The sequence below is a fragment of the Monodelphis domestica genome, chromosome 2, assembly GCF_027887165.1.
Source record: "Monodelphis domestica isolate mMonDom1 chromosome 2, mMonDom1.pri, whole genome shotgun sequence".
Classification (NCBI taxonomy): Eukaryota; Metazoa; Chordata; class Mammalia; order Didelphimorphia; family Didelphidae; genus Monodelphis; species Monodelphis domestica.
This window is the reverse complement of record NC_077228.1, coordinates 201,979,706-201,994,045: the sequence shown is the minus strand read 5'-3', so window position 1 is coordinate 201,994,045 and position 14,340 is coordinate 201,979,706. Positions and strand designations below refer to the sequence as shown.

General features: G+C 39.9%; 1 protein-coding gene and 1 long non-coding RNA gene across 3 annotated transcripts in view; one reads left to right on the top strand and one right to left on the bottom strand.

The window, feature by feature from the left end:
- FAM117A (family with sequence similarity 117 member A) overlaps positions 1-14,340 on the top strand; it is a 53,267-nt gene that overhangs the window by 27,078 nt on the left and 11,849 nt on the right. For both annotated transcript variants that reach the window (XM_007482390.3, XM_001367526.4), the window contains exon 2: positions 4,712-4,881. In XM_007482390.3, the coding sequence (XP_007482452.1) occupies positions 4,712-4,881 (170 nt within the window). The remainder of the gene's footprint in view (positions 1-4,711; positions 4,882-14,340) is intronic.
- Positions 1-14,340, bottom strand: part of LOC103100171 (uncharacterized) — a 39,938-nt gene that overhangs the window by 15,279 nt on the left and 10,319 nt on the right. The gene's annotated exons all lie outside the window — the stretch shown is intronic.

Genomic DNA, 14,340 nt, shown 5'->3' with positions numbered 1-14,340 from the left:
ATTTTATTCTGGGATTCATGGGCTGTATACCCTTGCTTATTCCTTTTTTTCCTGTCCCTCATGAGTTTCCCTCCTGACTACATGTAGAGTAGTTGGAAACACAAATAGTGTGGACAAATAAGGAAAGGTTTCCTACATTTGATCTGAGTCTTAAAGGAAGGTAAAGATTCTAAGAGGTGAAAATTATTAGGGAGAACATTCCAGGCATGGGGAACTGCCAATACAAAGGCATCTAAATGGAGTATCTTGTGTGATGAACAGTAATATACCACTGTAGACAGATTAGTTGGAGAGGGGTAGTGTAAAATGTCAGAAGATTGGGGAAAAGGAGCCAGGTTGTAAAGAGCTTTAAATATCAAGGAGAAAAGTGCGTATTTGATCCTAGAAGTAATAGGGCGCCCTTGAAGTTTATTGGGTGGAAGGATATGGGGAAGAGAGTCATAGGATTGGGATAGGTGGTAACCTTTAGGCCTGTGCTTTAGGGAAATCATTTATGCAGTCAAGAGAAGAATAGATTGGAGTGGGAAAGAGACTTGAGGCAGGAAGACCACTGCATTGATTGAAAGAAGATAATGGTTGCCTGAATTATGATGGTGGGTGTCGGTGGAAATAAAGGAACATGTATGTGAGAGATTTAGTCTAGGTTAAGTAAGAATAAAAAAGTTGAGCTTTACAATTCAGGCACAAGGCACCTGCTACAAGGAAGGTATTATTATCCATCCATCAGCATTTATGAAGGATCCTAGTGCCTTTGACAGTAATAGGGAAGTTTATAAGAGAAATAGGTTTTTTAGGGAAAGACAGTGAATTCTGTTTGGGACATATTCCATGATGAGAGGCCTATAAGACATCCTAGTTTGAAATGCCCCATAGACTGTTAGTGATGCAAGACTAGATGGAATTAAGAAGTGATATTAGGACTGGATTTGATCTGGGATTTTCATGGAGATGATAATTGAATCCATGAGAGCGATAAGATCACCAAGGGAGAGACTGTGGAGATAAAAGAGAGTAAAGGACAAAGCCTTAGATTACCCACAGTTACTAAGAAGGACATGGAAGAAATTCTAGCAAGAGACTTAGGACCAGTCAGAGTAGGAAGAGAACCCAAGTGGGGAGCAGTATGTGAAACCCAAGGAGGAGAAGCTATACAGGTATTGAGAGAGTAAGAGGCTGCAGAGAAGTCAAGGATGAGGTCTGAGAAAAGGCCATTGGATTTGACAATTAAATTTGGAGAGCACACTTTCAGGTGAATGATGAAGTTAGAAGTCAGATTACAGAAGATTTAAAAGAGAGTAAGAGGATGGAAACTAGAGATGCTCAGTGTAGTAGGTCTTTTTAAAGAAGTTTAAATTAAAGGAAGAGGTAGCATAATAGCTAACAAGAATGGTAGAATAAGTGAAGATTTTTTAAAGATGGGGAAAAAAACAGACATGTTTGTAGTCAGTAGAGAAAGAAGTATCATTTAAAAAGGAGCGATTGAAGATTAGAGTGGGGATGTTTGTGGGGGTAGTCTACTGGAGAAAAATGGGATCAGGGGTCCACATAAAGAAGCTGACTTTTGCAAAGAAGAAGGACTACTTCTTCATTAAACATTAGAGTAAAGGAGATACTGGATGATGATTTCAACATGCCATGTGATAAGAAGAGGAGTAATGGGGGCTTTTTGGTGAATTCCACTTTTCTGTTGAAATATGTTAGGTCTTCAGCTGGGAGGGGATTGCTATATGAAGCTTGAGGAAAGAAAAGGTTTGGAACAACTGCTGTTTGTGATATGAATGAGCTAGACAGTCAACTAAGCAGGTATAAGAGGATTTCCTTAGTGCATTGAGAGCTAAAATGAGATTAGATAGCATAATTTTTAGTGGAGCCACTCAGTGGTTTGGTGGCTTCCTTCAGCTCTGCTCAGGAACATATGAGTAGGAGCAAAGAGGGGCAAATGTTAGGAGTAATACAGATTTGGGATTTGGCAAGATGTGATTGGCAATAGGATAAGGAAGCAAGGGATTCAAGAGTGGAGAATAAAGTAGAATGAACAAATTCACCACCAAAGGGTCAAGATTAAGAAATGATGAAAGTTTAGACCTCGCAGGGATGATGACATGGGAAAGTATGGAGGAATGAGGAGTTTAGAGGTCAAGGTGAGTACAAAAAATAGGATTAGGGGTAGTAAAGCATAGGGAGAGATGGAATGATAAAAGGCGATGATTGTTTAAAGGAATTTTGAAATTTGTGTGTGCATGTTCACACATGTGCAAGATCAAGTGTATGATCATTTATGGAAGAGGATTTTTAGGTCTTGGGTCTTGGGAAACAAATAGACTGATGAAATGGGAAGTTAGAGTGTTTGAAGGAAGATCTGCATTTATGTTGATGGCCCCTAGTGTAAGAAGTTGTAGAGAAGAGGCCTTAACTAGACTACCAGCATCCAGATTGGGTGATAAATTTGAATTGTGTGAACCTCAAAGGAGGCCTCAAATGCCTCTTTCATTAAAGGTCCATCTTTTTTTTTTCATTAATAATTAAATTCAGCATTGCAACATTTATTATTTTTGGTTATGACTGAACTCCTTTGCTTTTCTGAAGTTTCTCACTTTGGGGAGTCTTCAAAATTCTTTTTTCTCTAGGGATTTTTAGCTCATTTTCCTTCATACTTGTTCAGTGTTTTATAGCTTTTAAAAATACTTTTAAATGAATGCTTTCCTTTGTTTTACTACTGATGTCTATTCAAAGTTAGTCTTTCTCTTGTGGGCTTTTTGTTTTCAACCTTTTTTTAAAAATTCCCAGTACCTTATCTGTGGATTTCCTCCTCACACTTTGGCTCCTACTATTTCTATTTTAGTGTTACTTCATCCCTTTTAACATCCCCCCCACACCCTATCCCTTCCTTTCCTTCCCAAATTAGACTATTTGGAGAAGGGGCTGGCCCTTAGTGTTTTCCCACCATCATGTAAACTCCTTTGATTCCTTTCCTTTCAAGCTGGCTTGTTTTAACTCCTGGCAGTGGCACTGGCTAAATAGAATCAGTGGTTTGTGTTGTCTATGCTCAGACATTTATGGAACAGGGAAAATATTTCTCTAAGACTTACCTTGTATGATATTTCTATCTTAGCTTTAATTACTATAGATTTGGTGCATATTGCTTTCTTTTTGGTTGTTATACATACTTCTTGGCCATTTTGTCAATCTGGATGGCAGGTAGATGCCCATATAGGATTAAATATTGTAAATTTCTATAAATGTGAAATTTCTGTTTTAGAAGGAATCTATTTTATCAATATAAAATAGCTAAGATTCAATGGATTTTGTTTAGATTTTTGGAAATTGTTATTTAATTAATTTAGAATATTTATCCATGGTTACAAGATTCATGTTCTTTCCCTCCCTCTCCTCTCCCCAAACCCCTCCAGTAGCTGACTGACACACAATTCCATTAGGTTTTACATGTGTCATTGATCAAAGCTTATTTCCATAATGTTGATATTTGCACCAGGGTGATCGCTTAGAGTCTATATCCCCAATCATATCCCCATCAACCCATGTGATCAAGCAGTTGTTTTTCTTCTGTGTTTTTATTCCCACAGTTCTTCCTCTGAATGTGGATAGTGTTCTTTCTCATAAGACCCAGAATTGTCCTGGATCTGTGTGTTGCTTCAATGCAGTGATCCAGGACAATTCTAAGAGACTTAAGATTCAATTATTGATGAATATTGGGATAACCTGGATAATTGAAACTCATATGATTCAGGAAATTTACCACTAGTCTCAACCTATATTATCATAATGAATTAATTTGATTGACTCTCAGATTCCTTTTGCTTCAATTTCACTGCTCAACATGTCTGTTTGAAAGGGCAAAAAGAAATCAATCCCAAGTTGTGGGTGCTATCCAATTTATGTTCTTCATTTCTTGATAGCTGAAGTAGGCATTACTATTTTCATCTTGATTTCTTGTTTTCCTGGAGTTGTATTCTGAGAGAAGTATAAATTATCAGTAACATAGATTGACTCTACCCTCTGCCTCTGTACTAGATACTGAGAGATCTAAAGGCTAAGAGAGGCTGAGTTCCTTTTCTCAGGAAAACACAAGTCAAGAGAAAACCTGAAGACTTCTTTTCATCTAAACAAACCAGATTTAACATGATATCAATAACATTGTACATATAATTATGTATTCTGCTCAGAGCGACTTGACTTCCTGCATAGATCGAGCTTTTATTAAATGTTTATTCTGTGCCAGGCATTGTGCTAAGCCCTAGGGATACAAATGCAAGCAATATAGCCTCTTCCCTCCAGGAGCTTTTATCCTAATGGGGGAAGACAACAAATTAAAGGGAAAGAGGAAAGAAAAAAGAGGAAAGAGGAAGTTGGAAAGAGGCTGGCAAGGAGGGTTTACCTAATAGAGCTGAAGGAGACAGAGGCTTCAAGCTTCTGGAGAAAAGGAGATAGAGAAATGAGAACAAAAGGCATACTATGGCATCTAATGACAAAAGAGTCTCCATCCTTGCTTCATTCAGTGTCCCTTTCTCACTTCCTCCTCTTCCCTCTACTTTTAAAGCAGCATAATCCAAAATAGTAAAAATACAAGATGATTATAGAAGAAAAAAGTGATAAGGGTCAGTTAGAGATAGGGAAGTTGACTGCCTGAGGGTGGTTACTGCATTTAATTCCTCCATGGTGATATCAAGACGTGGGTTGTGCTCTCTTCCAGCCAGTGTCCCGTGTTCAGTGGCCCCAGAAAAGTCAGTATATAGGCACCGACCACCCCGAGTCCGACGCACATTCTCCCTGGACACGATCCTTGGCTCCTATCTACTGGGCCAGTGGCCGAGAGATGCTGATGGCGCCTTCACCTGCTACACCAATGACAAAGCCACACAGGTAATGGAGTTTTCCCTCACTTTCCCCAGTAGGTATGGGACTCAGGTGGGTAATCCAAGCAGGGAGCATATGTCAAAAGCATATGTCATCCATACTAATAGTAAAGAATAGTGACTCATGTAATGGATTTCAAACATAATGTTTTGCCTTTCTAAATTAACAGTAATATGATTTACATTTCCTAAATACCCATCCAATTAGTGGAAGACAAAAGTCATCTAGGAATTTAAAATTTTGACATGAATAATTCCTTTTGGATATCCAAATTGAGTTTGCATCTGCCTTTGGAATTAGTTATGATTTTTTTAATAAGTTTACCTTCCTGAAGATATGTTTAGGACAGTAATAGATTATTTGCATTCCTTGAGTATGCGCCAATTAACAAGGTATATGTAAAAAAGTATGAAAAAGGAAGAAACTAAATTGAGATAAAAAGTTTGCACATGCAGATAATAGAGAATTATTATTGGTGGTGTCAAGGACCCCACTTGTTGGAATATTTTTCCTTTCACTTGACATTCTATGATATTTTAAAATTATTGTATTTATTTTGTTAAATATTTCCCAATTACATGTAAAAAATTTTACATATTTTTATTTATTTATATTATATATTACATATATATAAATATAAATTGTATTATAATTTAAAATTTTTTTGAGTTCCAAATTCTCTTTTTCTCCCTTTACTCTTCCTTGAGAAGGTAAGCACTTTGATTTTAATTTCACCTATAATTTTTTTGTTGAGTAATAAACCTAGAAATGTTCTCCAGAGAACATATATTCTTTCCTTTGTTTCGGAGTATGATACTGCACTTTCCAAGTTCCCTACTTTCCTCTCTTACCTGAAAGCAAAAGAACAATGGATTTAGACTTGGAAGATCTAAGTTCTAAGCCTGATTCTTCCACTTGATAACCATGTGACTTTGGGTAAAACTTAATCTTTCTGGCATTCAATTTTTTCAACTGCAAAATGAGCTCCAGACTTATACTTAAAATGTCAAGAGCTGACGGTCCTGTCAGCACATTAGACTAAACATGTTCAAAGCAAATTTTTCCCACAAAACCTCCTGTTGACTCCTTTCTTTCTGTCTGTGACAATACTATTTACCTAGTCTCATGTTTGAAATTTGTTTTTTTCTTCTCTCCTCCTTTCTCATAATTGTTACCAAGTCCTTCCCCTGGTTCTGTTATATCTCTTGAATACATCCTCTCTGATCTAATCCTATGGTCCATCTTTGTTCAGGCCCTGCCATATCTACACCATTGTAACAGTCTTCTAACAGGTTTTCCACCTCCATTTTCCTCCCTTCTGTCCCATCTTTCTCCATGATGCCAGAATTATCTTTTTTTATTCATGGATGTGGTTCAGCAGCCTCGAAGCTCTTAACAATTCCTTAGTTTCTACAGAACTCAATTCCAACTCCTTGGTCTGTAGCCTGCCAAGCTCTACCACCTTTTCTTTCCAGCCACATCTCATCCTACTTACTTCCATTACCCTGTGGACCAATTAGAATACATTCCTATATGTGCACAGCTCCTGCCTAAGCTACATAAAGGCAGCTACCTTGTCTATCTAGACTTTGTATCTCCTTCCTCCCCTCTCAGTGCTTACTTAGCACAGTGGTCTGTTTATATAAGGTATTTAATGTTAGTTGAATTTAATTGATAGTATAACCCTCCCTAGAGAGTTATCTATCAACTAAAATTATCATTGGATACTAAAGGCATACCTCAGAGATATTGCAGGTTTGGTTCCAAACCACCACAATGAGGCAGGAGAGTGAGTCACATGAATTTTTTGGTTTCCCAGTGCACATAAAAGTTGTATTTACACTACACTGTAGTGTATGAAGGGTGAAACAGCATTAATCTCTTTGCTGGTAGAGGGCTTGCCTTGATGTCAATGGCTACTGACTAATCAGGGTGGTGTTTGCTAAAGATTGAGGGGCTGTGGCACCTTTTTTTTTTTAAACCCTTACCTTCCATCTTGGAATCAATACTATTGATTGGTTCCAAGGTTCCAAGGCAGAAGAAAAGCTAGGCAATGGGGGTCAAGTGACTTGCCCAGAGTCACACAGCTGGGAAGTGTCTGAGGCTAGATTTGAACCAAGGACCTCCCATATCTGGGCCTGGCTCTCAATCCACTGAGCCACCCAGCTGCCCACTGTGGCAACTTCTTAATATAAGACAACCCTGAAGTTTGCCACACTGATTGCCTCTTTCTTTTCACTTGAATGCTTAGAGGCCATTGTAGCATTATTGTTTGGCATAATTTCAATATTGTGCCTGAGGACAGGGGAGAGAGACAGGGAAATGGGTGTTTTGGTAGAGAAGTCAGAACACATTCATTCATGGATTAAGTTCACTATCTTATATGGCTAGTAACAACAAAAATCACTGATTACAGTTCACCAAAATAGATATAATAATAATGAAAAAATTTGATTTATTGTGAGAATTATAAAATGTGACACAGACACGATGTAAACATATGCTCTTAGGAAAATGGCACCAATAAATAGACTTGCTTAATGAAGAGTTGCCACAAACCTTCAATCCATAAAAAATGCAATACCTTCGAAACACAGTAAAATGAGGTATGCCTCTTTATACAGCTTGGACTACGGCTTCTTGGGGTTACCAAGTTTTTCCCAATAGCTAATCCTAAATCTTTCTGGTTAAAGTTATGCTTATTCCTTTTTGTACTTAATTGACATAGACTAGGAATTGGTCACTACCTTCTCTATCCCTTCCCTTATATGTTTAAATCCCATCTTCATATTGTAAGATTAAAATTAATATCCAATAACTCCAAGAATTATATTTTATAAGATTTATTAATAATTGCTGGAAATAGAGGAAATAAAAAGACAAAAGTAAAAGCCTGAATAAAGAGAAGTTTTTCCCAGCTGCATTATCAGGGAAAGAGTGAGAGGTGGAGTCACAACAAACTTTCTCTCCAAATGTAAGGACATAACCTGAGAATGAAAGTGGGATGCTGGGAATTGGAGTTCTGGGGAGCAGATTCTAATGATATAATACCCCTCCATAGCCCTTTCTCTTCTCCAGGACACAGAATGCCAGTTTTCACTTTTTCTTAAAAGATCTCTTTCTCATGACCATTAGTGAGTATTTGAATGTTCAGCAGTGTCTTTGGCACTTTGGAATGACAGTTATGGAAAAAAGGTTGGGCTTGAAACTCAAAAAACTTGTGTTTTTGTTCAGAAAAGCTGAGAGAGCACATATTCAAAGCATTAGATGTATAGCCAGAAGGTAGAAAGCAAAAGAGACAGAGAAATCAGGCTCTAACTGGCAAGAAGAGTTGGCCACAAAGTGGTTTATCATAGTAGGTATTTGAGAAGAACAGTGAGGCAGGATGATGGGGTCCTGGAGACAAATCTCTACATTGCCAGGTCATAAGGCCTTGCCCAGAGATCAAACCACTGCTATCCCTCCATTCTTAAGAAAGAGTACTTTCTGCTACCCCAGACTCATGGGCATCTTCCCTGTTGTTCAGGCAAGCATACAGGAGATGCTATATTTCCTTTTGCCCTGACAAGGGAGGTCTTTCATAAAGAATGGGATTTTAGGCATGAGAGGCTATTAGCTTTTGATGAGATCTTGTTTCAGTCTACAGGTATCCTTGTACTTCGATCCACACCCCTTCAACATTTGTTCCCAACTTTCGAGGAAGCCCTCATCCCCTTCCTCAGCTACATCTTTCTTCTCCAGTTCAAGGCTGAGTTAGATTTTCCTTGGCTGAGTCTGAAGGCCTGGGCTCCAGCCTCTCTGTGTTTTTGGTCAAGCTACAGCTGTAGGCCAGATCTTTTATATAACTGCCCTGGGCTCACTGCCACAGTGAGACAGAGGTCGGAGATGCTCCCTCCTCAGGCTTGGCGGATCCAGAGCCACACAGTTCTCTTCTTTCCTATGGATGGGCTCCAGACCTCTAGGAACTCGTAGCAACCTGTAAATATTGTGTGGCAGCAATAGCAGCAGCAGTAAGGAAGGAGAATTTGGGAACTACAAGCATCCATTCCCTACTCTTCTGTCTCTGAACCAAAAGGTCTACTCTGCCCATGGAGCATTCTGGCCTCATCAGGATTTGTTTGTGCTAAAAGATCCTATTCTATTCAGGATAGGAATTTGGTTTTCCCTTGAGTGAAAGGACCTCAGCTTGCTTGAGCTCGGCATTGGAATGTGAACACCTGTCAAAGGTAGCAACAGTGTCTGTCCGTATTGTGAATTCCCAAGAAATGGGTGTTCAATCATATCATTTTTGAATGATATAGTGCTCCAAAAAGAACCGATGGAGGAGGGTTGAGTGGCGGAGGCAGGGCCCATGAATCTTTGAAAGTTTTGAAAGCCAAAAACTGTTAAAATTTGGGAATGATGCCAGGATACACTGCTTAAACCAATCTAGCCGCTGTTACCACTCCACCCTAAACTTCTCTCTCACCCTTTACCCTGCCACTTCTACCCACCCATGCCAATATAGTTTGTCTTCTGTTATACTCACTAACTGGAATAGGGGCCTTACCTCTGCCACCCAAGAGGAAGCAGCTGTACCCTGTATCTTGGAGCACATCTGCCTCAGCTTTCCTGGCTGCTACATGTCTTTGCAGTGAGGCCTACAGCAGTGGCTGTGGGCTGGGTCCAGCCCTCTTCACACCTCTAAATATGCAGATTCTTTCTGAAGCAACTAAAAGTTCCTTGTGATTTAGCTTTGACATAAACAGCAAGCATTTATTGAGCACCTGCTGTGTGCAAAGCTGCCAGTGTTATGTAACCAAGACATACTCTCAGAGCAGCAATCTGGGTTAAAAACTTTCAACTCACTTTGGCTATGATAAAACAGTCAGCAGGTATTTCCTCCCTGATCTCACAGGAGCAAAGTTCTATATTATTAGACATTTGGGGCACAGAGTAGATTCATCACTCTTTCCATTACCACACTGCCTTTCATATGAATGGGTTCCATCACTTCTATCAGACTATAAATTGCTTTAAGGAGAGAGACATTGGTCTGATTAGGAGAGACATTAGTCTGAATTAGGATACCCAGGTTAAAATCCCAGGGGTGACTTGGCAGCTATGTGACCTTGGACAATTTATTCCAACTTTCTTTCTGAGCCCATTAACCCATCTATATAAAGAGAATATTTTTACCATATATGCTTGAAGTGATTATTAATAATTACATGATGATAGTGACATCAGGATGAGTTCATGGGAGTAGGTGTGTCAATGTGAGGAATGAATAGGATTTATACAATGTTTCTTGGAGATGGAGGAGATGGGCCTTAAATTGTGTGCCTAGAAGACTTAGATTAGATTAGAGTGAGAGAGGGAAAAAAGGAATTTTCCCATATATTCAGGACATCTTGGGCAAAGGTTTTTTGTGGTAAGTAGAAGGACTAGAGATTCTAAGAAATCTACTTAGATGAAGCAGACAGTTGGTAGGAATGAATCAGAAGCTAAGAACAAATGAGAAAGGAATTATCTAGCTTGGTAGAACCTTGGAAGGCTAGTCAGATATGAATGTGATACGGTGTGGTCATTGTAAACTAAGAAAAGTCCCTAGACTCTGAAAAAGTCATTTGATAATTTTTTTGAGTGTCAACAGACTAGCATTGAGCAGGGATCAGGCAGATGTAACAAAAGAAATAGTGAATGATTTATATAGCTAAAAAGGTATATACTTGGATGGTGTGAATTTAGCTACAACTAAATCCTCCTCTCCCCTCCCCCCACCACTTTGGCTAAACAAATAACAAAAATAGGGAATCTCTGACTAAGTAAGTAACTGATGGAAACATACCATCGTGGTTTGCAAGGAGTTTCTGTGGGCATCTTTAATATGTCTGTCAAAAAATCTCTCTTTTGCAGCAAGATTGGAATCTCCTTTCACCCTTTGCCCCTCTTCCCCCAAACATCCCTTCCTTTTAACAGTTGCTAGCTAGGGAGAAGCTGTCCAGCCAGCCACTATGGACTAGTCCAGCCTGGTGAAGGGACAGAGTTGGCAGTAGCCCATGCCAATGGCTGTGGTTACCCCCTCCACCTTCTTGCTGTGCAAAGCACTTTGTCTTCTTGTACTATATAGAGAGAGGAAGCGGTCTCACCACAGCTGGAACAACTATTTCAGAAAGTTCCTCTGCTGGCCACCTTCTTTTGTAGACAGGACACTGGGGTACCTACCCCTCCCCATCCCACACAGGCTTGCTCCCCGCTTCCCAGTTGTTTCTAGAGGATGTGGGTATGTTCCCCCACAGGTTGGGCTGCTTCTAGACTGATTTGGTCCTTGTAAATAGATCTATCTGGCATTTCTCAAACCCAAAGGGAGGGGAAGACCAGAGGTACAAAGTTGACTGACTTGCTCTAGGAAATGCTCCTTCCCTTGTTCATCTTTTTACCATGTTCTCTGCCCAGCCCCAACCCTAATAGCACCTCTTTTCCCCCAAACCAATATTGCTATGGTATTTTCTTTTTGGCTGAAACCAAGAAAAGAGATTACAAGGGCCACCCTTTATTAACACTGTGGCAGCAATGACAAGTTATTCTGTGGGTTTGACTTTTTTGATAATAGCATGGCAGAGGCAGTGGGGTCAGATTAAAAAATCAGGAGGATTATTGGGTTAAGAGACCTGGGCACTTTAATACTTTCAAACAGTTTCCTGGACCACAAACTAATCAACTATCTGATTTCATTGGATCACCTGGCTTAGCATCAAATTGTGTTAGCCCCTAGTTGTTTCATTCTTGGGATATCCTTAGCTGCCATAGTTAACCATAAAGAAGGGGAGGGGAGCAACAGGGCCCTTTCTGCTATCTTTCTGACCTTAGACAAGAACCTTTCTGGAGCATTTTCCTCTGTCAAATAAGTGGGTTGGACTGTATTGTCTCTTAAGTCACTTACAGCTTTAAGTATGCTCAGTGATTCTGGTTATAGTGTTATATATATATATATATATATAGTTGTTGCCTCTCTTGTTAGAATGTAAGTTTCTTGGAGAGTGGGATTGTTTCTTTCTCTGTATGTGTGTCTTCAGCCCCTAGCACTATGCATGGCACACAGTAGACACTTAATAAATATTTCTTAGTTGATTAATTGATGCTGCCTTCTCACCCCAACCTCTTTTCTTCCTCTTCTCCTACTCCTCTCAATCAAATTCCTACATGTCCCAATTATTGAACTGTTGCTTTGGGATTTCTTAACCTGCAAATAAGGCATCTAATATCTGACCCATGTCTTGCTTTGCATAATCTGAGCATCATCTGTACACGGTGACGACATTGCCAGACACTGCCAATTTGTGATCAGGCTGAATTCTCCCCTGTGCCCTGGTGTTAAAAATAAGTGTTCTCAGGCACTGGTCCCCTTGATTAGTATAATTTTTTTTAGCTATGCTGAATTGCTTTTCCAACCCCAGCAGGTTTAAAGCCACTGAGAAAGCATTCCCTCAAAGTTCTCTGAGGCAGATAAGGCCTAGAGGCCTGGTGATCACTTGCCCAGGGTCAGTCACACAGCTAAGAAAGGTCCGAGGTCAGATTTGAATCCAAGACCTTCCATCTCTAGGCCTGGCTCTCCATCCACTAGGCTACCCAGATGCCCCCTGTTGTTCTTTTAACAATTAATTCATTATTTCACTGATACATATCCCTGTGCTGGGCACTGGCATGGGACCCAGATGAAGAAGGCAACAGCCTAAAGAGAAACATCCTTTTTCTCTAGGAAAGACAACTTCTGCTCATGAAGCTCCCCTGTTTTGTTGGAGAAGAATGTATACACATAAAACTGACTTAAGACACTTCTACAGTTACATGTAAACAAAGATAAGGAATTAATGATCTAATTGAGTCTGTTGGTACAAAAGGGAGATGGAATAAATGAAAAGTCAGAGCCAAGTGAGATGGGATAGGGAAGGTTTCTTAGAGAAGGCAAATGGAGGAAGGAAGAACAAGACTAGATGGAAAAGAACAAAGGAAGAAATCTCAAGTGGGAAGAGTAGAGAGGGTGTTCTGTAGAAGGGGGATGCAGGGCAGCTTTGCCTAGCTTAAGAAGAGACCTTTGGGGAATAATTAGAAAGAAAAAATAGGAAAAGGAAAAGAATATGAAGGCTGGGCTGAAGAGCAGAGTTTATACCTATACAATTGGTATTAGGAGCCATCATCAGTTCCTAAGTAGAGAGTAGATGGGTATCAGAAAAGTGCTTAAGAGAGGACACTATTCTGTATTTTAAACACTTACAAAGCTCCTACTAATAACCTTTATCTGCTTCCATTCTCTCTCATATAACATAGCAGGAGAGGAAAGAAGGATAGATTGTAGTAGATAATGAACAGAATGGACCACTATTGGAAAAGCTACCTGGGAGAGAGGGAATCTAGGCTGTAGCCTTGGTGTTCACCAGCCCACCCAGTGAAATCATTAACACCTTCCCAGGTATAAAAGAACAGAGTAAGCTTCAAGGTTTCTGATTCTCAGCATCATCAGGGTGGGACAACTCCCTAGACCTCAGGAAGAGACTATCATATTCCTGCAGGGATTAAAGAGGTGCAGGAAAGAGCATGGCTACCCAGTCTTACTTTAAAAGGGAGCACTTCCTTTCATAAGTGTCATTTGTAGACTCCTCAAAGAAACTTCCTAAGCTCTGAGAAGCAGGAAGAGTTCTGAGGTTTTTATTAACAAAAAAGTCCAGTCTAGCAGAGCATTAGATATGAGATCAGGATAAATGTGTCCCATGTGTCTTATTTCCAGCCCTAAGTATTCAGGTCTAACCTCAACCCTGGGATACCAAAAATTCTCTGGAATGCCCAGTTATCTTCTCCAGCTCTCTATTCTCTCCAATCCATTTTTCACACAATTCCCAACATCTTTCCTAAGGTACAATTCTGACCATGTCACTCTTCTTGAAAAATATCAATATTAGGGGGCAGCTGGGTGGCTCAGTGGATTGAGTCAGGCCTAGAGATGGGAGGTCCTAGGTTCAAATCTGGCCTCAGACACTTCCCAGATGTGTGACCCTGGGCAAGTCACTTGACCCCCATTGCCTAGCCTTTACCACTCTTCTTCCTTGGAGCCAATACACAGTATTGACTTTAAGACGGAAGGTAAGGGTTTTTTTTTTTAAATCAATATTGTTTATAGGATAAAGTGTAAGTTCCATAGCCCAGCAAGGAATGCCTTTTACCACCTGGTTGGGCCTGACTTCTTTTTCCAACTTTCTCTTAGACAGTATTATTCCCCTTACCACACTCCTCTGTCCACCAAACTGGACTTTTAGCTGCTCTCCAAACTCAACATATCTACCACCTCTTCATACAAGGCCCAACTCAGGCCCAGCCTTCTCTTCCATGATCCTTTTCCCATGTTCCTCTCTCCCCAACTCTGAGCCCTTCCCTTTTCTAGGCACTCAAAATGTTAACTTTCCTCTTCAGATTGTTATCAAGTTCCTT